This window comes from Necator americanus, chromosome IV (assembly GCF_031761385.1).
Source record: "Necator americanus strain Aroian chromosome IV, whole genome shotgun sequence".
NCBI lineage: Eukaryota > Metazoa > Nematoda > Chromadorea > Rhabditida > Ancylostomatidae > Necator > Necator americanus.
The window spans coordinates 15422958-15439288 of record NC_087374.1 but is presented as its reverse complement, the minus strand read 5'-3'; the positions used below and the strand labels follow the sequence as shown (position 1 = coordinate 15439288).

The window sequence follows — 16331 nt, the reverse complement described above, 5'->3', positions numbered from 1 at the left end:
GAAGAGAGAACGTCTGCGTTCCGGCATATCAGATGTTGCGATCAGTTCTTGTCGGTGCCAGTAGTAACAGTGCATGGACGACCACTACTACTCTCTCAGGAGCTTTTTTTGTTGTTCCTTTTTTCTCCTGCTGATCATGTTTCACAGATAGCGACCCACTGAGCCTAGACACATTTACATGTGTTCATATTCTAACGCTAATTTGCTGCATTTCGGTTCCTCACATTTTATGGAATCCCCTATTTTTAGTTAACCAGAAAGCACTAGAATAATGGTTTTTTTCCACGAGAAATCAGGAAAAAAATCTACCACTTACCTTCAATTTTTATCCCACCGTATCATGCGTCGGAGTGTGATGGTAGTCGCTCATTCAGTTTTATTGGCAACTTAGTTTTCACATTTGGTTAGGTTTTCGTTAAAATCCTGCTTTTCATTCCAGTAATGGGAATAGTCGCTATTGAGGTGATGAAAATCCATGATTCTTGTTCTCCATTAGTCTTTATTAGGAAATGTAGAGAAAGAAAATGTCAAAATCAAGAAAATATTAGAAAGGAGTTTACTTTTTTGTTTGAACTTGAATCTACTTTGAGCGTCCTAAATATTACACTAAAATGTGTTTAAAAAACTACTGTAATCAGATTTTCGGACTAGGTATCATCTAATTTAAAAGTAGCAAGAATAAAGTGTTTGGGTTAACAATCCGCTCAGGAGGCGCCACCACGTTCATTTCAATTCAGAATCGGTGGAGATTTACGAACGAGTGTCCAGCCAGATAATATATATTAATAATAATTTACAGTTTACAGAATGGTAATATATACAGTATGACTCTATTGCCGTATCGAGCAACAGCAGAATGGTCCACCGCTGAAGGTTTCAGATTACCAGGTTTCAGATTATTCTTATTTCAGATTAGTTTGAATTCTCTAGATTTCGGAGAACAGTGCAGAATTGAAGTGTATATGACGCAAAAATGATGCTCTACCCGTGAGCAACTACTTCAGTAATCCCAGCATCTAAATTTCACAAAAAACTGTCACGATTTGGATAATTATTAAGATCGCCGCATCCCAATGCCACCGAATAACTTACTCAACAATTTGATGCCTGTGTGACGCTAGTCACTCTTTAAAGGACTTTTCTAAATTTTAAGTTTAAATTAACTAATTAAATTTTTTTTTTGAATTTTAATTTCAAATTCCGCTATCGGAAGTCTTGAAATAAATGCACAAAAAACATATATGTTTCCTATAATACATAGTTCTGTGGACCCAGTTTATTATTTCTGGAAGTTAAAAGGGTGTCGGTACCGTACGGAAGCAAATGTGAAAATATTGTTTATCGTCAGACTGTTACCTGAAAACCCCTCCATTACTCAGAAAACCTGAATGCAAAACAAGCACTGAGAGGAGAGAAAAATAATGTTATTATGGAAATAGAATCATGCGTTTTCCCACTAACAGTTAAAGAAGCAGATTTTTTGAGTGTGTGTACTTTGAACAAAGAAATGTAATGTAACAAGTTTACTACTATCATTATCACCTAACAACTAACAAACTACTAAAATTCCACCGTAGTCAAACACCTGCTGATCCTGCCACGGCTGCTAATAACAGATGCAATTACTGTTATTTTAACGGACTTTTTATTATATACATAACATAATCCATAATTCTGTTGTATAATCACACTAAAACTATTATTTTCCGGACTCACAGTGATGTGGAAAACTCGGACTCGCGCGGTATGACCAGACTAATTATGAACAAATGGAAACAAAAAATCGTTATCACTCGGCAAGAAAGAACATACTTTTCTCAGCGCATAAAAATTAAGTACTTATTCACTGGTTGGTGGGATGAGATCAACTCACACACGGGGTGCATATTATGAACGGTGAAGAAGAAAAAAGGCGAAAATAGGCAGTCAAATAGAAGATGAAGAAGAACGTCTGTGAAGACACCATAGCAAAGAGAGAACGTCGACGACGGATCGGTCACCTACCATATGCTATCGAAACACCATTGGCTACAGTAACGAGAATAAATAGCAGATGTGGAGATAACATTGATTGTTGTGAGAGCGGGTTGGGACGCAGTCGATCCGTCGATAACAAGGGACAGTGCTGATGAGGTGGCGAACCTCGGCGGACCTCCGGCGCCTCCGAGCGTTCAGCGTGACTATGACCTCGTTCGAGACGTTGGCGCGTAATTATCGTGTTGAAGAAGTCTGACCACCACCACCATCATCGTCACTGTCCCTCGTTCTGCGTCCGACTGCGCGCACGGTACGTCTAATTGCTCAACAACGACGAAGATGACGAGGACGAGCTGTAGAAAGAAAGCGCCGCAGCGTTGGAGATCCACCACCGCCGGTGCGGGCGAGCGCGGTTTTTAATTCCCGGATACAATCCGGAAATGTGTGAATAGCGGTGGATTTCCCAACACATGGCGTGGATTTTCCTACGTATCGAGGTAGAACAGAATAGATTAGGGGGAAAGCGGGAGGATATTCAAATGAAAGACCGAACAGACACCGCTCTATAGGATCAACACGTCAATGAAGAAAAAATTTGAATAAAAAACAAAAAAAAAATCGGAAGAAACCATATAGATAGCTACATGATCGCAGACAGGTTCAGGCTCTCTGCAAAAAATTTAATTATGAGAAAAATTAAACGAAGTGGAGTGTTTTGGAAGGGTCAATGGTGATAAGTGAACTTTAAAAATGAAATTTTGCGAAAGAATTCCTCTAAATGATAGCTAATGGTCATAAGGGGAATGTTTTTTTTAGAATTAGAGCGGAAAAAATTTAGAAAAGTTTTCTGAAATTTACAGGTTGAAATACATGTCTTTCAGACTTGAAAGAGCAGCTAAAGAGGAGAAGAATTATAACGACAAAAAGTAAGTGTCCCATAACCTTCTAGAAACTGGAACTGGCATTCCCGGATTCTTTCGGGGTTTTTATTTCAATTCAATTTTAGAAGATTCTAACTTAGAAATCTATAGGAAATAAAGTGCAGACGGAGAGGTATCAAGCTTAAATGGGAATCTAGAATGAATCCCAGCCCTGGTTCAACTTATACCGCAAACCTCCAATAATTCTCCAATCCAAGGATAATGAAAATCGAACGGAACGAGCCTGAACCTGCGCACAATCCACAATAAATTAAGTATACAAAACAACACAGTTCTCGTTGAATGTCACGCGCGTGTAACTGGAAGTTTTCGGGAGATTCCAACCGGTACAACAAACAAAATCACGGAAAATTACACTAACATAGACTCAGACTTCACTTCTACTTTGAATGGAAGAGTAGTTTGTCCAGGAATCGGCAGACCAGGCAGTAAGCTGGCGGGGAAGAAGCTGTCAAGTAACGAAGGCGGAAGAGGAGCAGGCGGCGGCTGCGCCAATGGCGCAGGCGCTGGAGGCGCTGGAGGTGGTTGCAGCGCCGTCACATTCTGACTTAGGAGCGACAGCAGAGCATCGTTGTTCTGCAGCTGCTGGATCAGCAGCTGAGTGTTCAGGAGTTGCTGTGAAAGCAGATTTGGGAGCGGTAGCAGCTGCTGACTGAGTCCGCTGTCAACGAGGCCTGGAATTCGTTTGAATGGAATGCGTGAAATCGTGGAATTTCAACAGCCGCCGAATGGAACACACCTTTGAGAGCTGCTAATCCTGGATCCAACACCTGTTCCACAGGTTTTGCAGCGAACGAGGGCGGATGGAAAGCTGAGAATGCTTCCGGCATCGTCACATCCGGATGCAATGGCGGCTTTGAAGCGGTCATTGGTCCGAAATCTGGTGGTGGCGGCTAAAAATGTCGGATCAAGAGCCGTTTGAGAGAATAAACGAAAGAATGCTTGGGGTAGTACCTCAGGAGCTCTAAATGGTACAGCAGCTGATGGTGTGGTAATTGTGGCAGTTGTCTGGAATCCATACGGAGACGTAGGGAGTTTGCTGAGAATTTCTGGCACATTCCATTGCGAATAGTTTGACAGTGAGGTGACGGATGGGTTGCTGACCGGTGGTGAATTGTCTGAAAAAATATCGGCTCATTCTAGAGTTTTGGGCGAAGTTAGAGTTAGTTAGTTAAATGTCAAGGGACCAAAATTTTTATGCGATAAACCCTTCCGAAAAAGCACGAAGTTTAGAGAAGATTAAAAAAATCAGGAAGAAAATCATCTTGTAGTCGTTGTGGATTAGTAGTAGATGTATCAGATGAAAACAATATTTTATGTGGTTAAATTTTCCAATTGGTAAAAGGCCCGCTCCCTCTGTTGAGTTTTACCATGCATTTTAGATTCGCTAACGAGCACAGTCATCACTAACTCAGAAAGTTCCACTCAAAAATCACAAATATCAATCTTTCCAGAGATTCTGCGCACCGCGCACCGTACCTGGCAAACTGAGGTGCGGTTCTTCCAATTACCTTCAAATGTACCAAGTTCACCTGAAGAAAAAAAAACTTACTGGCATAGATATTCGGTAGTGAGAAGTCGATTTTTCGGCTACTATCCGATGCGTCCGAATCGGTGTCCACATTCACGGGACTTTCGGATGTTCGCCCAGTCCGATATGCTTCGCACTGTTCCAAATGAATTTTCAAGCCAACCTTTTGCGCATAGCATTTCCCGCAGGCGTTGCACGAATATCTGTAGGACACAATATTTCTCCTCCTTCTTCGGCGCCTCTTCAACTACTCATTTCCAAGTTTCGGAAACTTACGGTTTTTCGCCTGTATGAACTCGTTGATGTACTTGCATATTGCCTTGATTTGTGAACGACTTGTCGCAAAATTGGCACCTACAACGGATGGGCATTGATTTCTCCCAATAACCATATCATAAGACCCATACTAGAGCTCAACCCTCTCAACGCTCGGGTGAAGATCATTACTAGCAGTCCGCTCTAATAGCGGCAGGGGGATACGGTACTAGCCTAGAGCTACCTAAACGGTCGTTCTCCCGTATGTAGTCTGGTGTGCACGTACAAGCTGCTGGCGTAGGCGTATCGCTTGCCGCAGGACTTGCACACATAGTCGGCGGACGTCGGCGTCGTCGTCGGGATTTTCTTGTCAAGAGCCGCTGACGGTGCCGCTCCAACTGTCGCATTGGGAGCGGTTTGCTGTGTGGAAGACGACTCGGAGAGCAAGGTTGCATGAGTGGCTTCATGAGCGGTAAGCTGGGATTTCTGAAATATTTCACTTCAGATATTCGAGAAAAGTTGCATCGTACGGGACGGGACCGCCCGTTTTTCAGGGTATAACTCACTTGAATGAAACTCCTCCCACAAGTGCCGCATGTGTACGGTCTCTCCCCAGTGTGCGTTCGCTCATGGGATTGTAGATTTCCCTGACTAGCAAATGCCTTCGGACAGTAACTGCATCGATACGGTCGTTCGCCAGTATGAGTTCTTACATGGACCTGGAATGTTTTTCATGTAATGCGAGCTAGACGCGGTTCCTACGATTATTTCAAAAAATATTATTCAAAATTATTGTTGGTATATTGAAACCATTACTCTTATTTTATTCTGGAAAAACGGCTGGTGAGATTAGTTCTTTACCTGCAAACTTCCAGCGTATGCGAAACTTTTCCCGCAAAAGCGACAAACGTGCTTCCTTTCGTTCTGCTCGTGGACCTGTTTCACGTGTAGCTTCAGATAATTCTTCAGGGTGAAAGTCTTCGGACAGAATTCGCACTAAAAACAGCTTTTGTAGGTCTTCGGTGACGTCGGGAAGAGGGTAGAGAAGCAGAGTACTGCTCTTGTGTTCCCGCACCCTTCCATTTAATTTCTAAACTGGTCATTGGTGACCCCTATGTTCGCATTGTTACTAGAGCAATATTTTCAAATGTTTCCCCACCGAGAAGGAATTTCTCATCTTTTTCTAAAACTGTTCTTGGGGTGTTGCAGGAATAACGCGGACAATGCACAGTTGTAACTGTGCCGCATGAGATCCGCAAGACAGCAGACGTCCGAGAATGATGCTGTCAATGTCCACCGACCTGGAACGTTTTCTCTCCGTGGGTCTTCTTGTGTGTGTAGAGGGCACTCGGTGATGAAAGACATTTGTCGCATTTCGGGCACTTATAGTTTCGAATACCTACGAAATACCGATTTAGTGCAATAGCTGCATGTGTCACTCGAATTCAGAGTTCCCACTCTCTAAACTCACCTAGATGAGCACTTTTTTCATGCACAGTCTTCGTTCCGTACTGTGCAAATGTTTTCTCGCAATAACGGCATTTATACCTGAAGAGAAACGGTTGTTCTACGCAGGAAATGATCTTTTTTAAATTGAAATATCTCCAGAAACAGCAGAAACAATCAACTCACGGTCTCTCGCCAGTATGCGTCCGTTCGTGAACCTGTAGTGTGGCTTTTTGAGCGAATTTCTTGTCACAAAAATGACAGTTGAACGGTTTTTCACCGGTATGGCAACGTTTGTGCGATTCAAGAATTGAATGATAGGGGAATCCCTTAACATTATCCATTTTGATTTGAAGTATAGCAGGAAAAGAGAGTAACAGCTTACTTTTCCGCATATATCACATATATGTCGTTTCTCCACATGATTCACCGAACTTGGCACTCCGAGTACGCTGCCGAGCACCATAACCTAAAATTGGAAGTTATTCAGTGGAGCAATATAGCAAAAATAAAAACAAAACAGCTTCAAAGTAGAAAAAATGCGGTGAGAACCGCAATTTTGCACCAACTTCCAATTCCAGGCAAAAGGTTCTGACATAATCTTCTTGTGAAACAATAATTTTCCAAAATTCAAAAGAAAAAAAACCAACCTCGGATGACGTTGATGTTTGTGGTGTATCAGCAGACATCACTATGGTTGCAAGATTTTCCGGTGAAACACTGGCCGCAGCTTGCGGCGACGATTCGACAGCTGATGACGATGTTTCACTGGCATCCTGAAATGCGAGACCTTAACTGCAAATTTTGCATTTTTACCTATGTTCCGGTACTTATGTTTGCTCAGAGAACTGCGGCGTTTGGAGCACTGCAAAGACCGCGAGACAAAATAGTGTGTGGCAGGTGAAGTGAGCACTGTACTTCTTCGACATAAGCGCCGCGGGAGGGCAGAGTCGGAGGGGGTGACTAACAGGGAAAATACAGCAGTTGCTGCGGCCGCGTCTCGGTCGTCCGGGTGTACATAAGTCAGATGAACTTCGCTCACCATTTCATCGATGTCCGGCGACTCAACGTCAAGCAGTTCCTCATCTTCTTCCGCTTCAAGTGCCATGCGAAGCGCTTCCTCCTCTTCTGGACATTCCTCGTGTTCTTCGTCGAAGTTGCTTTTTTCCCCGAGATCTTTTTCCTCTGTGTTCTCGCCCAGTTTTATGATCATATCATAAGGTGGTGCGTTTTCGACATCCACCATTATTGGCGATGAAGCAGGTTTATTTTATTGGTGTTCTGGTAGATTTTTCTGGAAGAAAAATTACTCCACTCAAGATGTCCATGTTTTTTTTTAATCGAAAAAAGGCCAAAACGAAGCGGAAACCGTGAAAAGTTCATGTGATAATAGTGCAAGCACGACTCTAAAGGCAAAATCTCCTTATGGTAGGAGGGAACGAGTAAAGAGAGAGGGAGGCTTGGTATCAATTAAAATCGCTGAAAATTCACTATTACATAATTGAATCAGTGCGGAAACGAGCGGAAGTAACAGGATGTTTTCGAGTTGGCACACGGCCAAAGAACACCCAGTGGTCAGTGAAGCGGCGAGAGAGTGACGCGCCCGGAGACGTAGACGGCACCAGCCGCAGAATACGGTAGAGTGCTTGGAAAACGCATGCAGTTCCTGGTAGACGTAAGCATGCGCTACTCGTGCACATGACGTCATAGGAAGATGCTTATTGACTATATAGTGAGTATAAGAATGCTTTTTGCCAGAAGAATATTATTTAGAGAAATGTAAGAAATCCAGGAAAAAAATCAGACTTCGGATAGCAGCAAATGAGAGGAGGTGAGAATGAGATGGAGGAGTCGTCTCGAAACCGCACCGTTGCCACATCAAAATGTAAACACCGCGTGAAAATGCGTAGTTTTTGTTGACTCGTCGTCCTGGGCGGCACTGTTGCGGCGGAAAAAACCCGACTCCGTCAACAAAACCACAGTACTTGGATGGTATAAAGAAGTGTGCAGTATTGCGTAGAACTATGCTTTATTTCCTCACAACAGCAGATGTAACTGATAATGAGTTATTCTCAAATAGTTTCGTTGTGGACAACTGCAGCGATTTTTGAACAAAATGCAAGTCTGTAAAACTTCGTCAATTGAGATAATCTGAAATCACTAAGCATCTTCTAAAATCACAAAATAATCTAAAATCCAAGATTATTGTAGCAAAATTGTAACTTCTGATCTTCTCAAAAATGTCTGTATTATTGCGTTTCCATGTAATGACTTTTGGGAATTTTTCTAGAACCCTCGCCGTGATTTAAACTTGCTTATTCAGTCTAATAATGAAAATATTTTATAGCCGTAAAACTCTGCAAATTAATATTAAGGGTAGACAAAATCAAACACACTTCCCCTGAAGTTCGTGAAGTTAAATAAATCCTGAGTATTTTTTGGTCTGCTTATTCTGAAAAGAAATTCTGCAAGTGCAAGTTCTGCATTTAATAACCGCCATTTGAGCTATTTAGATTTAAAAAAAGGAACTTTCAGGAAATATCTATATAATCATCTAATAATACAATGCAATTTATATGCACACACTTCTAAGTAGTTCCTATATTTAGAAAAAGACTTTCAACTGCGCAATTTTGATTCAAATGAGAGGTTCGTTCGCTGATTTCATCGCATTTACCAGTACACATACGTATTAGTTTCTGTTCCATACTATGACGACTACTGCATAGCCAAGGCTAGTGTACAGTATCCCATGAGCATGATTCACGTTGCCTCTGTCTTACGCAATTCTACGGACTTTCCTTTTTTACTCCTTGTAGAAACATTATGAGTTTATTCAAGCAACTGGATAGCAGATTATGCTGGTGACTCATGTTGCTTTCGTCCGATGCAATTTTACGGAAATGCTGTTTTTCGCTTATTTCTGGGGCATAATGAGTCATGCATACTTGACTCACGGGATTTCGTTGCATTCGGCATAGGAGCACTGCGCTTACAGACAGAATGGTTCCCTACTTCTTTTTCCTTGCAGAAAATACTATAGTAGGACGAGCTATGCATGGCCTCGGAGATTCTTGGTCATCGAGAGCACGATGTTTTCGCCCTAAGCGCGTGCACACGATTTGCAGGCATCGAAAAACATTAATTAGTATGTGGGGATAGTGTTGATTGTTGGTGGTGGTCAGCGAGAACTCGTCCTCAGAGTAGCAACGAAGAAAACAAATAAATAGTGAAAGAGGTCGCCTTAGACGAGTTATGCGTAGTATCAGTCTAGAACAAGACATTAAACTGTTTCCGCCAATACTTAATGGGAAATACCTTCGTAATTGTTATTTTCTAGCTTTTACTAGTTTTGTTTACTTCAGAAATCACATGCAGCTTGCTTTTTTAAAAAATTAAAAAAAACTAAAAAAAGTAGAAAGCGGAGTGGGTCTGATACTCTCTTTTCACTTTTCTTTATCTTTATTACTTCAACAAACCATTCACTCATTTTTCCAAAATCCTCTTATTTTAATAACGCTTCTTTTTAGTTATGTAATTGTTTAATTATTTGCACGGGCGTTCCGATATTTGGTCAATTTCTTTACCTGTTTATTTCGAGAGATAATGTAACAAAAAAGTAATAGACTCAAAAAGCTTCGTGTTTCAAATCGCATGAATGGATGCGACTTCGCTAATTATCTGCCTATTTATTTTATTATTTATTTTATTTGTTGCCTTTGCCTAGGTAATGACCTCTAGCTCTAGCGTAGCTCACTTATACACCATATCACTTTTTTTGCCTGCTTATTTCCGTCTTATGTATATTGCATCACAAAAATAGTCATTTCTGAAATTTCTGGATCTCAAAGAAGAAATTATGGGAAAAAGTAGCAAATTTACTCATCAACTAATATTTGCAGTAACATTATTAATATTGAAACTCCGTAAAGTTTGTTGAAATTTTGCATGAATCGGCTGAAAGTCTCTTCCTGAGCGCTTCTGGGAGCTTACAGCCAGCCGAATTGGTGGGACTGCGACAACGCGGATGGAAAAGAAGTGCGGGGAAGAAGTGTGCACAAAAAGTGCACCGTATGTCGCATGGTGGCTGCGCTGAGCAGAGGAGAGCTGAAGACTGGTGAGCGGCAATGATCAAACTTCCCCTTCTTTGTAGGACCCAAAAATTTCTTGGTCATTTGCATGAGTTAACATTTAGAGTGACGAGACACGTGCACCGCGAATGATGTGAACGCGACAGTCGCATGAATAGTGCATGGTTTTTGCAGGAGAGCAGCTGCTGACCAGTGGTCGGTCGGGATGACATGCGCCTGCGGGTGTTTGTTCGTGTGCGCTGCCCTCACGGCTCGCATACGCTCCTCGCCGCGCGTTTTTTGGTGTTCGGGCGCCGAGTGGCACGCGTTGCCCTGCCGTCGCACCGCCAGAAAACAACAACAACCAGGATCGGTGGCCGGCTGCTGCTGCGCCGCCTCATGAGTAGTATATGACGAACACGTGTGAGTGAGATGGAACGCATGTACCCAGGATAGAGAGCTGACACCTATAAAAGGCTTATCTGGACAGGAAGGGCTGCGAAAATTAGTTCTTTTTTCGTCGGAAAATTCTGCACGCATATCACCTGTTTTCCTGATTATCTGCCCAAAAAATGTCTTCATTTCTCTTCACAAACTCCGCTCGCACCTAAGGTCTTTATTTCTTTTGTGTAACAGCAGATTTTTCCCCCATACTCGTATGTCTGAAAAATGAACTCATCAGCTCTCTTCAAGAATTACGTCTAGAAAATAGCTTCTTGGGCTTGTTAACCTCATACTATAAAAAGCTCATCCGGAGAGGGAAATCTGCGAAAGTTGGTTCTTTTTTCGAAGCCTTATCAGCGAAATTATTTTTTTAAACTATAGAACAATACCTGAGTTGACCCTTAGTAACAAACACAACGCCTTTTACTGGAAAAAAATCCACATTTTTAAGTCCGCATTTTCTGCTAAGTCCTCAAGTGAGAATCCCCTTAAATAAATGCAAATATGCCAGCTCGGGCACTATAACTGTGTAATCTTCTCAGAGAAGCGGAAATTTACTTGGTACTAACGGTATGTCAACCACTAGAAGTCGACTTTTTTTATTTATTCATGAAAAAAAAAGAAAAAAAAGGAAAAAAAGACGGTCACGAAAATTGCCTTTTCCAATAGGAAAACGATAATACATAAAACCTACATCCTAGCAATCCTACAATCACTAAAGAAAGAGCTAGAAATTTAATCACTCCGGCAAATGAATCCGCATTTGAATTTTAAAATTAAATTTAAATTTTGTACATCTTTCACAAAAGTTAAGGTTCGAACTTCCTGGAATCTTGGCATAATGACTGCAGATGTTCGATTGACGATGTCAATTGTCGTCTTGGATACTGGTTGGCATTGTCAATCAAAAATTAAAAATTATCCATGACCGGCAGTTTTGTGTAGTTGCTGATTATCAACGTCTCGCTAGTAATAGTCCAGCACTAACTCCTATAATAATCACAAAACTTCGTTTTCTCCCATCACATTTGTTCGTTTTTTTTCCGGAGTATTCTACTTCACCAGCAATGGATGGTGTTTATTTCGGTGTTAAAGGCATCACCCCAATGAATCTGAGGTGGTACGGATTTCAGGTGGAGTATTCGTATACAGGATAGTAGATTATGGAGAGGGGGTAATTCAGTCCATTTCTTCCTAATTGCCGTAAAAAACGGCCTGGAAGATGCGGCGCGTGCTCAAGGCTGGCGCGCTCCAGTCGAACTCGTTGTGGAAAATAGCGCGCCGGCACGCCCGAAGCCGTATCTTCCGGGCCGTTTTTTACGGCAAGTAAGAAGAAATGGACGGGATCACCCCTTTCTCCATAATCTACGGTCCCGTATACGAATACTCCACCTGAAATCCGCACCACCTCGGATTCGTGGAGTGATGCCTTTAATTGGGACACTAGCGATAACTCGTCCTAAGATGTAGATCCCTGGATCTTTGCAGTAACACCCTGGTCCGTAACGCAAACGCACCGACATTTTCGTCGTCTGACGGATGACTGGTGTGGGAGTTTCCGGCGTGTGCGCTGCTCGACGACCACTGGCGTGCAGTTTTTATGGAAACTTCTCGACTACCGTATTCTTGTGTCTGGTGAACAGGGAACGAACGTTCTTCACGAACGGCTTCTAAACAAGGACGATTTGTTGCATAGGTTGAGCTCGCAGACCAGCGGGAAACCGCAGCAAACCCGTGCGAGTTCTTTATTTTGCCTTCGACTCGCTGTTGATCGCCGCAGATTCTGCTCTTTGTGCGTTGGCCAGTGGTCAGCGAGTGAAATGCTGCATGACTGACTATGTCTCACGCGAAAAACAACCACGTAATCACTAGTCGAACACTCCGCCATGCTCCTGCTCTCCAGCTCTCGCACTCTCCCAATTCATCCGCTATTTCCACGTACTCGGTGCTGGCCAGTGCCCAGGCCAGCGAAAAAATCGCCAGCGGCTGCCTCTGCAACCGAAAAGCAAACAAACACCGACTGGCACCAAAAAGCATCCACATAGAGAACAGAGATCACATGGAGCACGGAGGCGCAGACTCTCACAGAAATTCCGAAAATTTGAACGATGCCAGTCAGGACTGAAGAGAGAGAGTAGAACGCATATACGAGAAAGAAGAAAAGGAGAAGATTATGTAGCTCATCACGGCCGGCAGGGTGGAGGAAGATGGTGGCTTTTCTTTGACTGTAGCATGAGTGATATTGAAAAGAAAAAAATACAACTGATATTATGCCCTAGGAAGCTGTTAAGCAATAGCATTGCTGCACATACTGTAGGAAACGCTCTGGAATAAAAATAGATACACTTATTCTGCTTTTTTAAAGAAAAGAATGAAATGAAATAAAATGATTTGAAGAAAAAAAATAAAACAAGGAAATATGGACTTAAACTTCGAAAAATACGGTCGTTTCCGGACAATTTTTGCAAATTTTTGCAAATTAACCCTTTTACTACTAAATTTTCGCAAGCAAAAATGGCTTGGAAACATCTTGGACATAATAAAACTGTCCTTAGATCCTAAATTTCCAAAAAGTGAAGTTTTCATTCAAAAAAGTTAGAAATTAGATTTTTAAGAATATAGAAGTGGAAGAGTCAGCTTTTTTTCTACCGAAGAAAAAAAACTAACTGGAAGTTCGAGATGTTGTTAGAGCCACACATTCTTCCCTCTCTAGAAAGCTCAACTCATACCAAAGTCATTCCTAGCTCAATATATCAAACAACATACAACGTTAAATAAATAAGCAAACAGCAACGTCTCCATTCATTGCTATGAGTAAATATTGACGCTATGAGAGTCCACCAAACACACACAATCTAAAACATCCGATCCTGGCAACGTTAAAAAGTGTTCCGCACTAAAATTAGCGCTGGACGTGTTTTCCGGAAGCTTAGCAGCAAACGTTGCAGAACTTGCTCTTGCATAAAATAATTCAGCGGAAAACGAAGAGTCTGTCGAATACGATCACATTACTGGTTTTTGTGCACAATTTTTCCTAAGCTTTAGTTCGCTGGTTGATTTTAATCTTTCCGGAATTGTATCTTTTTTTTTTGAATTTGAGCTCCAACCATTTAATTTCCAGAACGTAGCGAGAAACAGGGAAACTTCTCTCAACATCATCTAATTTCTAGAAAACGAAAACAAAAAGTCGACTCATGATGCGGGACGAATTGTCGGTGTTGGAGGAGACAACGTTGTTGTCGGAGAGAAAGCATGGAAAAGAAGAACAAGAGAGTTGAACCGAATGGCATAGGGTCATGGAATATGGGAAACGTGAAGGAAAAAACCGCATACTTGGGCTCAGTGCACGCAATACGTCAGCTCATAAGGCAAGAGAAAGCACAATTCGTGCAAAAATGACCCAGTGCGGAAATGATGCGCTTACGGAAGTCTTCGTGGGATTCCAGCAAACGGACTTCACCCAGCACATTCCTAATTCGAAGACAAGAGAGGGTGAAATGACGCATAACCTCTGGGGAGATATGAGATCTATGACAGTGTAGCGATTTTTTTCCTCGCATGAAATAAACACAGACACAACAGAAACATTTTCTATACGAAGCGATTGCTCACGCACGCAGACGACGTCAGCGGCCACGCATTCATTCTCGTAAGGGCTCTGATTTTGTATGGCGCGGTGCCAGGCGGCGTCGGCCAGCACCCCCTCTCTCTGTCCGTTTGAGCGAACGATGACCGTTCGTCGTTGTCAGCTTCGAGAGCGTTCAGACGACGACGTTCAGACGAGCAACACTCATCAGAAAACCGACACGAGAAATGTCATAGTCGGAATGGGAATCGCGCTCGGAACGACGCAATACTACAGACTTGCGGGGTTACGGTAGGCGATATAGCTGATCGCAATGTGTGCACTTTCGTGAGCGGAGCCAGTAGCCAATATGGGCACTGTGAATGTGTATCACCATCATCATCAACACGCTCGCTAAGGTCAGTATAACCCACATTCAGTTGCGCGCGCACTAGTGACGACCTATTTTGAGGTGATCAGTCACGTGATAGTGATATTTGGGGATGAACAATGCTCATTTTACTGTTTTGCAGACACTTGAGGGTTTCTAAAAGAGGTTTCTTTTGAAAAGGAATTGCCGAAGACTCTAAAGAGAACCACGCCACATATCGAACCTTCGTGCTTTGACCTCTCAGTGGTTTTGACAGTTCCTTAACGATCATATGTTTTAGAGCAAGGCTTCTGCAAAAAAATTAAGACTCCAGAAACGATGATTCGATCCAGAGCTTTCTTAGTCAGAGGAACCCAAAACTATCAAATGAATAAAAAGTTATCAATTATTTGGTAAATTTCTTTATTTGAAAAACATTTTGATTCCCACAATTTTTCTTTTTTAAGAGGAATATTCTGCTAAGTTCATCCTCACGGCAAATTCTTCGAAATGAGACTCTTTTGGGGTTTATCAAATATGGGACGAAAAATAAAAAAGGTATTATTAGAAGATGGTGCACGACAATTTGAGGGGGTCAAAAAAGCAATTGAGATTGTGAGGTACTAACTTGTTGCTTTGTATAAACCATACAGACAGTACATTGGATTTTCCTGACTTCCTAAACGCCTTTCACGCTTAACATTGGAATAAAAAAATCTGTTCTCTCATAAATCAGAGAGGATGAGACTATCACAATCATTATCGGTGAATGAGGCTGATTCTCTTCTTTTTGGACAACAACTGCATCTGACACACGAAGCTGAAGATATACAGGACCTATGAGAGCCAGAAGTGTGAACTGCCGCCAGAAGAAAATGCTGGCCAGTGCTAGGCCAAGCTCGCACGAACGGTGCTGCAGGCTATCCAGCCAGCCAGGAGGCGGACAAGTGCCACGGCGAGCCGAGCGCGCATGTGCGCACTGCTCACTGGACCGGCTACTAGTATCGGATGTGTTGTTTACTCGTTGTTTACTGCTGGTGCTTGTGTGTGTTCGTCGTCGTCGTCGGCGGCGGCCGACCTCTGCTCGTTCATTCGTCCGGGGCGGACTGGCTGTGTCTGGCCTGCTGGCTGGCCGGTCGGCCGGGCAGCCATCCAGCCCTCGCTGTACTCCCTCCGCGATTCGCCTCGTTCCCTCTCGCGCCTCCAGTTTCGTTGTTGTGGTCCGTGGCCCGCCCGCTAGCGGTTTGCGGTGGTGCTATGAGGTGACAGTCAACACACGCACACACAGGCAACTAGTAAACCAGTCAACAAACGAGAGGAATTCTCCTCACTTGTGTCTCGTTCGCGACACACTGGACTGGACACTATGAATTTGATCCGGTTTCTTGGTTCGTTAATGTGGCCGGCGCCCATTGGCGCCAGCGAAAGTAGTTCCCGGCGAAAGTAAGCGGTCGTTAACAACGAGCGTCGGCGACAATGGTGGGTGCAACTGGTTAGTAGGCAACAATGGAGTGGTTATGTAGATTGGTTGGAGGATCAGATTAGCACAAGAGCAGGAAGAGAAATTTCTTGGGTTTTCTACCTTAGACTTGAGAGAGAGATTGGAATGTTCGGGGTTTCCGCAACTTATTTTCTCAAACCTGCAACAGTTAGAGACATTTTAGAGAAATTCTCGAGGAAATTTCTATAAGTCAAAAATCCTCTTGCTGAGCAGAAATGATTCCAGTTATTT

The 16331-nt window shown here is 42.7% G+C and overlaps 2 protein-coding genes across 2 annotated transcripts; both read right to left on the bottom strand.

The window, feature by feature from the left end:
- Window positions 1-3269: 3269 nt before the first annotated feature.
- RB195_001364 (uncharacterized protein) lies at window positions 3270-7396 on the bottom strand (the record flags this gene model as incomplete). The annotated part of the gene is made up of 14 exons (XM_064198117.1): window positions 3270-3592; window positions 3658-3811; window positions 3873-4036; window positions 4471-4652; window positions 4726-4803; window positions 4949-5190; window positions 5271-5423; window positions 5566-5700; window positions 6006-6103; window positions 6176-6252; window positions 6337-6479; window positions 6536-6619; window positions 6801-6926; window positions 7193-7396. 14 exons carry the CDS (start codon window positions 7394-7396, stop codon window positions 3270-3272), a joined length of 2163 nt encoding a protein of 720 aa, XP_064053998.1.
- Window positions 7397-14480: 7084 nt separating this feature from the next.
- On the bottom strand, window positions 14481-15751 carry RB195_001363 (uncharacterized protein; the record flags this gene model as incomplete). The annotated part of the gene is made up of 2 exons (XM_064198116.1): window positions 14481-14643; window positions 15621-15751. 2 exons carry the CDS (start codon window positions 15749-15751, stop codon window positions 14481-14483), a joined length of 294 nt encoding a protein of 97 aa, XP_064053997.1.
- Window positions 15752-16331: the final 580 nt, after the last annotated feature.